At 45.5% G+C, this 12,891-nt stretch overlaps 1 protein-coding gene across 1 annotated transcript; it reads left to right on the top strand.

Annotated features, from left to right (window-relative positions):
• Positions 1-84: 84 nt before the first annotated feature.
• mrpl58 (mitochondrial ribosomal protein L58) lies at positions 85-11,071 on the top strand. The gene is made up of 6 exons (XM_055654069.1): positions 85-296; positions 3,927-3,969; positions 6,075-6,134; positions 9,027-9,109; positions 9,524-9,693; positions 10,481-11,071. Exons 1-6 carry the CDS (start codon positions 150-152, stop codon positions 10,563-10,565), a joined length of 588 nt encoding a protein of 195 aa, XP_055510044.1. The 5' UTR covers positions 85-149; the 3' UTR covers positions 10,566-11,071.
• The last annotated feature ends 1,820 nt before the right edge of the window (positions 11,072-12,891 follow it).

The following is a 12,891-nucleotide window of genomic DNA, read 5'->3' as shown; positions in this document are numbered from 1 at the left end:
TGCGCCATGTTTTGAAGGACGTCGGGCGCCATGTTGTGGAGGTCGCTCGGCCGTACAGGCGCCATTTTGTGGAGGTCGTGCGGCCGTAACGGTCAAGCATCTTTGGTAACGGCCATTTTGTGGAGGTCGTGCGGCCCGGTGCGGGAGTCATGATGCAGCGCGGATTCCGGTTACTGGGGGCTGCGGTCGGTGATCTACGCCTTGTGACCGCGCTCCTGCGGCGGCAATACCGCAGCGTCTACAGCCTGGACCGGCTGTACCCGGACAGCGGAGGCACAACCCGCAGCCAGGACCAGGTTTGCACTGCTGGGGACCGGTGGGGGTGAAGGTGAAGGGGGTGCCATAAAATGGTTCACCGGGATGCACCGCTTGGGAGCACTGGCGGGGACACACCCATGTCACCGTAAGAACATCCTGTCCTCATCACAACCCTCAGGTCCCCATTCCCACCAGACCCAACCGTTCCTGTCACCAGTCCACCTCCGCTCGTCTCCGTCGGACCCTCCCCCCCACACCAACTGGAAGAACAACACATTGTATTCAACCTGGATGATCCACAACCCAATGGCATGAACATTGAATTCACCAATTTTAGATATAGCACCAATATTTCTTCTGCACAGTAGAGAGCACGCTGACCGGTTGCATCGTGGCTTGGTTCGGCAATTTGAGCGCCCTGGAGAGGAAAAGACTACAAAAAGTAGTAAACACTGCCCAGTCCATCATCGGCTCTGACCTTCCTTCCATTGAGGGGATTTATCGCAGTCGCTGCCTCAAAAAGGCTGGCAGTATCATCAAAGACCCACACCATCCTGGCCACACATTCATCTCCCTGCTACCTGCAGGTAGAAGGCACAGGAGCCTGAAGACTGCAACAACTAGGTTCAGGAATAGCTACTTCCCCACAGCCATCAAACCTGGCTCGGGCAAAACTCTAATTATTAATAACCATTTTCTGTTATTTGCACTTTATCAGTTTATTTATTCATGTGTGTATATATTTATATCATGGTATATGGACACACTTATCTGTTTTGTAGTAAATGCCTACTATGTTCTGTGTGCTGAAGCAAAGCAAGAATTTCATTGTCCTATACAGGGACACATGACAATAAACTCACTTGAACTTGAACTTCTCCCTTGTTTACTTTTCCCTCCCCCTTCTCCAGCTGGTTCCATCTGCCCATTATCCTCTCCATATCTGGCTCCACCTATCACCCACCAACATCTATTCTTTCCCTCTTATAGGGTGATTTCACTAAAGGTCACTGGAGCGTGGATCCGCACCCACGTGACCAAAATTCTCAGGTGGAGGACATGCTATCCATCCGGTACATGTTAGTGGATGGGAAAAATCGCATTTTCCCACCCGTTAAAAACATAGAAAACGGCGAGGTTGAGAGCTGCAATTTACTGTGCCAGTCGGGGTGACTGTGAGGCACAGCTACCTAGATTTACAGGGGAAAAAAAAGATAGCAAGTAAGGTAAATTCAAGAGGGAACTGAAGGTGCCTATCCACCGGAAGTCAGGAGCCGACAATTGCCGAGGATATTTAAAGGTCCAAAATATCGGGAAATATCGCGTTTTCCCGCTGAATTTCATCAAAAGTAAGGCATTATATACTTTTTTATCTTTATTCATTTGTTAGATGAGAATTTTTAAAAGTGAAAAATCACTCAGTAAAAGTTCAAAATCGGCCATGGTTCTCAGGTTGGTTTTAACATGCAAAATCAAAACGCCTCTGAAGCTGCATTTACCATTTAAATAATGATAAACTATCAATGCATTTTTAAATAAATTTCACTCAGATGCAAGCTAAGGAATGTGATAATTATCAGCTGTCAGTTGGACAAAATTAGGACATTTTATTATTTGCCAAAATATATTTCTCAATGTTTCTTGTTTAAAGCCTGCACATTCACCCAATTAATACATAAGTTGTTTGGGTGAATGTGCAGGCTTTAAACAAGAAACATTGAGAAATATATTTTGGCAAATAATAAAATGTCCTAATTTTGTCCAACTGACAGCTGATAATTATCACATTCCTTAGCTTGCATCTGAGTGAAATTTATTTAAAAATGCATTGATAGTTTATCATTATTTAAATGGTAAATGCAGCTTCAGAGGCGTTTTGATTTTGCATGTTAAAACCAACCTGAGAACCATGGCCGATTTTGAACTTTTACTGAGTGATTTTTCACTTTTAAAAATTCTCATCTAACAAATGAATAAAGATAAAAAAGTATATAATGCCTTACTTTTGATGAAATTCAGCGGGAAAACGCGATATTTCCCGATATTTTGGACCTTTAAATATCCTCGGCAATTGTCGGCTCCTGACTTCCGGTGGATAGGCACCTTCAGTTCCCTCTTGAATTTACCTTACTTGCTATCTTTTTTTTTCCCTGTAAATCTAGGTAGCTGTGCCTCACAGTCACCCCGACTGGCACAGTAAATTGCAGCTCTCAACCTCGCCGTTTTCTATGTTTTTAACGGGTGGGAAAATGCGATTTTTCCCATCCACTAACATGTACCGGATGGATAGCATGTCCTCCACCTGAGAATTTTGGTCACGTGGGTGCGGATCCACGCTCCAGTGACCTTTAGTGAAATCACCCTATTGCCATTTGCTGCCAATCTCTTCTTCCTTCCTGATGCAGGATCTCAAACATCCTCCCTCAACTCCGTCAAAGGACCGGTTCACTTGCACCCCTTTCAACCATCTGCACTGTATCCACTGTTCCAGGTGTAGACTCCTATATATCAGCGAGACCAAGCTCGGCGATCATTTTGCTGAACACCTCTGCTCAGTCCACCTAAACCTACATGATCTCCCAGTTCTTTAACTCCCCTCCCATTTCCATACTGATCATCTGCCTGCCATGGGCCTCCTCCACTATCAGAGTGAGGCCCAAAGCAAAATGGAAGAACAGCACCTCAGATTTTGCTTGGGCAGCTTACAACCCAGCGGTATGAATATTGACATCTCTAACTTCAAGTAACTCTTGCTTTCCCTCTCTCTCCATCCCTCTCCATCCTAGTTCTCTGACCAGTCTGCCTGTCCTCCTGATTAAATGTTATATTTGTATGCTTCCCCTAGCTAACGATGATCTATTTTACATTTTCCTTGAACTTTGTCCCCTTTGATGTCTCGTTTTCACAACTTACCCTTCCATATCTCAGTCTCCCTCTCCTCTGACAGTCTGAAGAAGAGTGTCAACAGGGTATTGTTGGGGTACTCCTCATCGACTAATGGGGTACTGATTGTGAATGATCAGCCATGATCACATTGAATGGCCGTGCACCTATTGTCTATTGACCCAAAACATCACTTATTCCTTCTATCCAGAGATGCTGCCTGTCCCAACGAGTTACTCCAGCATTTTGTGTATATCTCAAACCGATATATCTTAGTCTTGCCAATCCCATTTACTAACATGTGGTCCATTGCCTTCCATACCATGGCCATCTAAGGGCTCATCCAGAGGCTTTTTAAATGCTGTCAGGACGTGCCTGCACCAATCTCCAGTCATTGCTTTCAAAAGTTTCAACCACTCTGAAAGGTTTCCCCTCAGCTCTCATCAGACCTTCCCACTTGTTGCTGAGCACGTATTCAGATGGGACGATGACAGTAGGTAAATGCAGTCGGATGGTTTATTTCTGCTTTGCAGACACAAGGAAGCGCAGATGCGGGTTTACAAAAGAAGACACAAAGTGCTGGAGACATTTTCAGAGTGAAGATGGATCCTGACCCGAAACGCCACCTATCCATGTTCTCCAGAGATGCAGCCTGACATGTTGAGTTACTTAGCACTTTGTGTCTCTGCTTTGTGTTGACTAATCAAGTGCATTTTGCGATACACTGATACCATGGGTCATGGCGCTCCTCATTGGCTAACTGTGTCTTTGTTTTATTTGGACAGGATGAACCATCGTCAAATCCAAGTAACATAGATATCCCCATTGGTATGTACGCCTGTGTGAATTTTATTCTACCTGCCCTTCACTGTAATTGTGCATACGATACAATAGAACTTTATTTATCGCAGGCGGGAAATTGATCTGCTGCCAGTCATAAAACACAAAATATATGAAACATGAAATTGAAGTGACGAGTCAAAATGATTGGGGGTGTGCAAATATGGGGGAGGGGAGTCGGTCTACCCCATGACGGAAGGGAGAGGAGTTGGACAGTTTGATAGCAATTGGGAAGAAGGATCTCCTGTGACGTTCTGTACTGCATCTTGGTGGAACCAGTCTGTTAGTGAAGGTACTCCTCAGGTTGACCAGAGTGTCATGAAGGGGGTGAGCTGTATTGTCCAAGATGCTCTGCAGTTTGAGAAGCATCCTCCCCTCCATGACCGCCTCCCATGAATCCATGAGCCAGCCTTCCTGATGAGTTTGTTAATCCTATTGGTGTCCGCAGCCTTCGCCCTGCTGCCCCAGCACATGACAGCGAAGAAGATGGCACTGGCTACCACCGATTGGTAGAACATCTGCAGCATCTTACTGCAGACGTTGAAAGAGTGCAGCTTGCTCAAAAAGTACAGCTGGATCTGCCCCTTCTTGTACAGGGCCTCAATGTTCCTGGACCAGTCCAGATTACTGTCCAGGTGCACCCCAAGGTATTTGTACTCCCTGGTAAACTGCACATCTGCACCATTGATGGAGACAGGGGACAGGGGTGTTCCTCTCTTAAAGTACAACACTAATTCCTTACAACCTCACATGACAACCTCAACCTGACATGGGCTGTGAGCTGGCACAGACTTGATGTGTCATAAGGAAATATGAAAATATAATTGTGTTGTACTGTTGAGTCCAAGGCAGAATATATTAGAGAGTTGTATAAATTAATGAAATGTTAAATCGGGAGCCAACAGTTGGAAACTGTAACAGTAAAATTTTGGGATGATGTTAGGGGAAGTTTCATCTTTAAGCAGTGTTCAGCACCAGGTGTTGATGCCAAGTTAGAAAGGTATAGTCAAGTCCTGAGGAATGCTTCCAGGATCAGCAGGACTCTACCTGAGCTGTGTCTGCATTAGTATAGTGGATCAAATAATGGATTGTTCTGAATCCTGTCAAATACATCAATGTTCATCCTTGTGCTAGAGTATATTTCTATGATCCACCTCTCGTTTCATTTGTTCTAACTTTTTTTCCCCAGTTGATCTTTATCTTCTCCTTTCTATCCCAGCCTGCCCCCACCACTGCTACCTCCATGGTGGCAAATTCCACCACCTCTCAATGCTTCCCTGGTTAGATACCTCGCCACTCGTTAGAGGCTTGTATGTTCAAGGTCCATAGTATTTTCGAAATGAGAGATTGAAAAAATATTTATTTCAGGAGCTATGCATTTTTATAAGCAAATCATTGATAGTTAACAACATTCACTGCTGGAAACATTCAGACTTTTGGCTAGCATTTGTGGAACGAGAAACAGAGAGTTATGTTTCGTGGTGGAGTGAGTAGAACATAGGTGGCATCTCCCATGTGTGGAGTTTAGAAAAACAATTAGTGACTATATTGAAAAGGACAAGATTCTAACAGGACAATGTAGAAAAAGATATAGCCGCAGCTGTGTGTCTGGATTCAGGGCCTCTGGTTCATGGCCTGTGTGTGTTAACTGGACCATCCGCTGATGCTACTATCACACATTGTTCCTGTGTGTAGAAGGGTTCCGACCCAAAGCATCACCCATCCTTTTTCTCCAGAGATGCTGTCTGACCCACTGAGGTACTACAGCACTGAGTCTTATATTTAGTGGGCTGATGGGCCAGTTTCATTGTTGTATCTCTAAACTAAACTAAGCCTTAAAGCTATGCCCTCTCATTTTTGACATTTCCACCCTGGCAAAAATAATCTGACTATTTATTATCGAGGACTGCAGTGGGTGCTACCACCACCTTCCCCAGGGCAGGTTAAGGTGAACAATTAATGTTAGTTTTGCTGGCAATGCAACATCTGGAAAACAAAGTCAGTAGAGTGCGATTGTAAGCAGAGCTATTGTCAGATGTGTTTGCAGTTGGTTTGTAGCAAGAGTTGTGATTGCTGTGTTGTGCTGTCCTCAGACCGTCTCACAGTGACGTACAGTCGGAGCAGTGGGCCTGGGGGACAGAACGTCAACAAAGGTAAGGAAAGCAGGTGCTGTGTAACTTCAGCTTTACGTGATCTAACAAATCTCGGGGAGCTGCGCGCGTAACGGGAGTGTCCCGGAGAGAGCCGCGTGGGCCAGATCCACCCGCCAAACACCTGCGGTGACAACCGACGACTGGAATGCGCCCCGGACTCGCCCACATGCCTCCCAGGGAACTGCGGAGAAGCCGAGCGGCGAGGCCTATCTGGGCCGAAGGAGCCTCGATGGTAATGCGAGTCGAGGCGGCAACGGAGCTGAAGCGGCGGCGGGAACCTCGGTGGTGGTGGAGCATGAGGGGGGTGGGGGGGGAGACAATGGGGACCCAACATGGGGGGCCAGCATGAAGGACAATGGAGGCCCCGGCATGGGGGGACCACCGTGAGGGACAGTGGGAGAACAACGGGGGACCCGGTGGGGGGAGAGGCACTGTAGTTTTGGAATCCTCAGCCCAGGGGATAAGTCAACGTTCATTTGTTTGTTTGTTCGTTCGTTCCGGTTTAGTCGTTGTGCACACGGCAGCCAGCCAACAGTCGCCTGTCCTTTTCTTTTTTTCACTTTTAATTTCAAGTTTTTGTGTACCTTGTGTGTTGTTACTGTTGGTAGACCAATTTCCCTCCGGAGATGAATAAAGTTTATCGTATTCTGCTACAGACTTTGACAACCAGCCTCACTGTTCACAATACCAGCAACTTTCATGTCATCCATAAACTTACTAACAATTCCTCCTGCATTCGCAGTCAAGTCACAATAAAATAATTCGATCAAATTGGTGAGACAGGATTTCCCCTTGCACAAAGCCATGCTGACCTCTATTAATCAAACAGCAAAAGTCCTAGCAACCATCTCTGCAGTTCCCCACTGGCCACAGACCTGCAATCAGAAAAAAATATTCCACTACTTTCCTCCGCCTCACTCCACCAGCTCACCACGAATTGCATGTGCCTTAAACGCCTAGTCCAGCCTACCGTGTGGAACCTTGTCAAATATCAACTTTGCTTCCTTCATCAATCTCCTTGGTAACCGCCTCAAAAACGTAAGCAAATTAGTGAGAAAGGACCTCTCACTTACAAAGTCATGCTAACTCTCTTAATCAGTCCCTGGCTTTCCAAATGTACATAAATCTTATCCCTTAAAATGTTCTCCAGTAATTTCCCTACCATTGAAGTAAGGATCACTGGCCTTTCATTACCTGACATCCTTGCTGTTCTTAAATAAAAGTATATCATAAGCTATCCTCCAGTCTTCTTGATACATGCCTGTGGCTAACAGAGATGCAAAGATCGGGGCTCAAAGTCCTTTCTAACTAATTTGCTTATGTTTTGGAGCAGGGCAATCTCTTCCCTTTTATCCCATAGCATTCTGCAATGGACCTCATCGTGCCTAGGGAATTATTCATCTTTATACATTCTCAGACTTCTCTTAACTGCACCATCTTAATATATTCTCAACATATTCTTTTATTCTCTTAACAGTCCCAGAGGACTTCCCAGACCATTGCCTGTTCTTGTATGGACAGCACGGTAGTGCAGCAGTAAAGTTGCTGCCTGTTGCTATATCTAAGGAGGTTGTACGTTCTCCCCGTTTCCCCCCACACTCCAAAAAAATAACCATATGTGGGTTTTTGTCGGGTGCTCCAGTTTCCTCCCACACTCCAAAAAAATGAAAGGTTTGCAGGTTAAGTTGCTTCTGTAAATTGTCCATAGTGTGTAGGATAGTGCTAGTGTACGGGGATCGCTGATTGACGTGGACTCGGTGGGCCGAAAGGCCTGTTTCTGCGCTGTATCACTAAACAAAACTAAAAAAACTAAACTAAAGCATGTGACAACTTCCAAATATTGGTACAGACTGAAAATCCAGCTGCCCTTTGTTCTGGGATGGTTGTTTTTGACGGTACCCGGACGTGGCGCCGACGGACGAGAAGCCGAAGCAAAGAAGTGGAAGCCAATTAACCAAATGGAAACAAAGCCAAAACGGCAAATAACCGAATTGAAACAAAGCCGAAACGCCAACTAACCGAAAGCGTGACTGGGCAATCTGAACCCAAGCACCAAGTTGAAAGCGGCCAAAGGTGCGCATCCCTCGGGACATCCCCCACTTTCCCACGGCCACCCTCTGCGGGCTGTGGGTCGGGTGGAGCGGAGGTGTGAAACAATGTTCATCCCTCCACAGTGATGTGATGGACACGGGGGTCTGGACCAATCGCTGACAAGTCCCCCCCGGCACGTCATGTCTATTGGTTGAGTTTTCTGTTGAGCGGCATTCAGTTCGTTGGCTTGTAGGCGACGCCGCCTTTCGGGTAGGTGACGTTTCGGCAGAGCCGCCATTAAGTGAGATTGCTTTTAGGCGACGCAGTCTTTCGGTTAGTTGGCTTTTAGGCGTCCAGCCCTTTCAGTTAGTTTGCATTTAGACGTCCCACCCTTTCGGTTAGTTGGCGTTTCGGCTTCGTTTCCATTCGGTTATTTGGCGTTTTGGCTTAGTTTCCATTAGTTTCCATGGCTTTCACTTCTTTGCTTTGGCTTCTCGTCTGTCGACGCCACACGTCTTAGAGTGGAGGACAAATTATTTGTGATGAGGAGCTTGATTTCTGGTTGATTTTGTCCACTTCATGTTTGTGTGGCAAAGACCTTTACTGACCTGTGCAGACAGGCATCCAACCAGTTGCCTCATTTTGTTAATAGGATGCAGCCAGTCTGTGTGAGGGAAGTCTCCTGGTGCAGGCCCTGTCAGTGCCAGGTAATCTGCGTTTGCCACGCCGGCTCAATGCCGAGCTTCGTTGGACCAGGCAGGGGGTGGGGTTGGTAGTAACCGTACTGTCAAGTTTTTTTGATACTGCGAGTATGAGTTCATGTTTAACGCTCCCCTGTTGCTGTGTTGGATGTTTTGCCAGTGAACACGAAAGCGGAGGTGAGGTTCCACGTGGCGACTGCAGACTGGCTCTCGAAAGACGTGCAAAATGTGATCACTGCCAAGGTGAGTTGTGTGCCAGTCTACCTATTCTTTGTCCTTATTTCCTTTTTCAGTTTCTTCTCGACATTAAATGTACGCCTTGATTGTCTTTGAGTTGCACACCAGTTAGGAGCAGCCGTAGGTCACTCACTGCCTAAGATCATTATTATCTGATGTTTGGAAGATTGAGAGAGAGTTGGAACTACATTCAACAATAGATTTCAGGAGGGAATAAGATAAGTATAAAGAACAGGCAGAGTTACTGAGAAAGGAAAAGCGAGTGAAAGTACAAACTTTTTCAGCGAGTCTTTTCATTGGACACGGGGTGACACGAGACATGCTGCTTCTGTCCTATTGAATTTAAGACTGCTCCATCTGAAGGTAAACTGTGATAACACTGAACGATTGTACCTAACATCTGCTCCCTCACTCCCTCAGTACCAGAACCGCATCAATCGGGCTGGCCAGTTGATCGTTACGTCGGAGGTCAGCAGGTACCAGATGAGAAACCTGGCGGACTGTCTGCGGAAGATTCGGGACATGGTGACAGCAGCGAGTGAGACGCCCAAGCAACCATCCAAAGAGTCCGCTGAAATCCGTCGAATGCGGTAATGCTGCAAAGCACAGGGAGAAGGAGGGGGGGGGGGGGGGGGGTCTATGAGGAGGCTGGATGTATCCTGCAGCAGGAACTTTTATTTGTCCATTTGGCTCAGTGGCAAAACTCTTACCTCTGGATCAGAACCCTCGTTGCAGAGACAGAGCCCGTCACCTCACCGCGGGACCTGCAGCTCTGTTGCTGGTGTCAACTTTAGGATGAGATTTTTAACTGAGACGCTGTCATTTCACAGTGATGGAGATCTTGCCTCGTTTCTTGGCTAAAATTAGTTGCTGTTTGTGGGAGTTTGCATTGTAATATTACTTTACAGCCAGTGTCTTTGGCTATAAAATGCTGTGGTGGTGAAAGGTGATGGGTCGCTGAGTTTTAAAGAGAATCAATTGCAGAGATGGCCATTTCAGAGAAGGGTTATACTTTCTCAACATGTAATGGCATTGACTGATCATTTTCTGGCTCATCTGGAACCAACATTGCTTCATGGTTTGGCCTCAGTGTTCCTGATCTCAGGGTGTGGGTGATGATCAATGAACCCGCAGCCTGCTCCCACCTGCCCATTGGGCTCTGTGGGAAAGGGAACAGAGTCATTCCACATTGCAGCCCACCCTCAATTAACCAGCCATGACTCAGAGCCCACTTCAGCACTGGAATGTCTGTGTGCAATGGCCATGCATGGCTTAACAGGTGCTGAGCAGGGTAGCTAGAGGGTAGTTACTTGTTGAGAAAGGTGGGAATGTCTTGAGGACAAACACTGAGACTTTACTGAATTGTGGCAATTCCAGGGTGGAGACCATGCACCGGGAGCGACTGCGGCAGAAGAAGATCCAGTCCAGCATCAAACAGGATCGGCGGGTGATAATAGACTAAAAGGAGACGTGCAACATCAGCTCTGAACCCCAGGGTGGAACTATGGACACTGCATATCAGCCCTTCCTCTACTGTTCGTATAGGCCAGAAATGAAGTTATTTAAGTCTCTTGATAGAATATCTTTTGTCATTTAATTTCTTTATAAGACATTTTTTAACTGATACTGCTCTTTGAAGCCTCGACTGTAGCTTTCTTGCATCAGTGTTAACCCTCATCATCTGGAATATATGAATACATTGTTAAAATATGTGATTGATCTGCTATAGACATTTCTTTGCTGCTCTGCCATTGAAAGCACTGCACTGTTTCAGCAATGAAAATGCAATATTCATAGGTACATGGGGAGAACATTGTCACTCAGTGGAATTGAGTTGCTTCATGTGGAAGAACCAAGTTGTTAATACTCTACAGATTGTTAAAGCAGCACCTCAAATGGTTAATCCCATTGAAATAATGGAATATTACTTTGTAAAGCAGGTTCATCAAATAAAATGTTATAATATAACGATCGATATATAATGATGTTGAACGAATAGAATGCAACACAGATACATTATTTTTGAAATTTTTAATTAGGCTAAGGTCCAAAGCTGGTTTCCTGCTGCCAATTCCATCATTCAGAACAGAGAAGAGGAGCTTTCAGAGGGAGCCTACGGAGGGGAGAAGTGATGCCATCAAATTTGATGCGTCAATGCTGGAAGCAGAGACCTTTCCTGCATGTTAGCGAAGAAGGGTATGGAGCATCCAAGAATCCTGTGGGTTCAAAGTTTTGCATTCATCCAATGTGAAGGAAGAAGGCTGAACTAGTGGGGCTAAAGAGCCTATTTTCAAGATGTAATTTCCAAGCCATTGTTATGGTTTGTTTATTCGTAAAGTGGCTAAAGTGATAGAGTGGATTTGCAATTGGGTTGGGGTATAGACATCTTCCAAACTGGAAGTGGTGCAGTGGTGTCCTGCAAGGAATATCTTCGACATTAAAAAACATGGTCATAAAGGTTCAGCAGAGAAATGGCTCCTTTGATCCACATGAAACATTTGTCCAACTAAATCACATTTGGTCCAACTAAATCACACTAATCACATTTGCCCGCAGTTTTTTAAGTGCTTGCAATGTTTACTTTCGTGTGTTGAGCGCCATTATGCAAGACATTTCACTTCATATTTTGCTTGGGCAGTTTACAACCCAGTGGTGTGAATATTGATTTCTCTAACTTTGTAACCCTTTCTTTCTCTCTCTCATCGTCCCTCCCCATCCTAGTTCTCTGACTAGTTTCACTGTCCATCTGATTAAGTTTGTATGCCTTGTTGTCACCTTCCACTCAGCCAACAATGAGCCATTCTACATTTCCTTTATCACCATCTGCTTTGATCTGTCATTTTCCACACCTTTCCCTTCCATATCTTTAGTTTCCCTCACCCCTGACTCTCAGTGTGAAGAAGGGTCTCGACCCGAAACATCACCCATTCCTTCTCTCCAGAGATACTGCCTGTCCTGCTGACTTACTCCAACATTTTGTGTCTTTGAAAAAATTAACCTGAATACAAGGGTGGAGTGGACGCTGGTGAGCTGCTGTATCTTGCCCCTCGTGTGTAGGGAGTGGATGAGATAGTAAGATAAGATAGAACTAATGTGAATAGGTGATTGACGGACGGTGTGGACTTGGTGGGCTGAAAGGCTTCTTTTCCACGCTATATCTCTAAATTAAATTAATAATCAAAATATCTATTGTCCAACTAGTGGATTATTACGAATCTCTGACATGCAGATGGATCTGGGATCCTAATGCATGATGCACAGTCAGCACAGTAACACAGCTGGTAGACCTGCTACCTGACAGCACCAGAGGCATTAGTTCAATCCTGACTTTGGATGTTGTGAGGTCATGGTCTCCCTATGACCATGTAGGTTTCCTCTGCACACCCTGGTTTCCGCCAACATCCCAAAGATGTGCGAGCTGGCAAGTTAATTTAATTTGTCTCTAGTGTGTAGTTGATTGGTGCAATCTGGGAGGAGTTGGTGAGAATCTGTAAGAATAAAATGTATATTCCTGAGGTACACTACTGGTGGGGACTGTCAGCACAGAAACAAGCCCTTCAGCCCACTCTGTCTATGCCGACCATTGGTCTTCATCTATACTAATCCCGGTTACCCAGCAGTATTGCGGTACAAACCCTCTCTTGAGCCTTCATCTCCTGCCTCTTTGTGCGCACGTCTGGGAACAGTGATCACAACTCCTTAGGTCTTAACATAGTTATGACTAAGGATGTCTATTCCTTGGGGGAAAATGACTAAATTAGGGTACAGCAGCATTATTAGGCAAGCGC

This window comes from Leucoraja erinacea, chromosome 23 (genome assembly GCF_028641065.1).
Source record: "Leucoraja erinacea ecotype New England chromosome 23, Leri_hhj_1, whole genome shotgun sequence".
Taxonomy (NCBI): domain Eukaryota; kingdom Metazoa; phylum Chordata; class Chondrichthyes; order Rajiformes; family Rajidae; genus Leucoraja; species Leucoraja erinaceus.
The sequence above is the reverse complement of the archived record's forward strand: the minus strand, read 5'-3'. Positions and strand labels throughout refer to the sequence as shown.

Excerpts from the sequence above, each read along its gene's own strand:
- mrpl58 (XM_055654069.1), top strand. The coding sequence starts at position 150 with ATGATGCAGCGCGGATTCCGGTTACTGGGGGCTGCGGTCGGTGATCTA. Across the intron at positions 297-3,926 it reads CAACCCGCAGCCAGGACCAG|GATGAACCATCGTCAAATCC; the intron begins GTTTGCACTGCT and ends TTATTTGGACAG. Across the intron at positions 3,970-6,074 it reads TAACATAGATATCCCCATTG|ACCGTCTCACAGTGACGTAC; the intron begins GTATGTACGCCT and ends TGCTGTCCTCAG.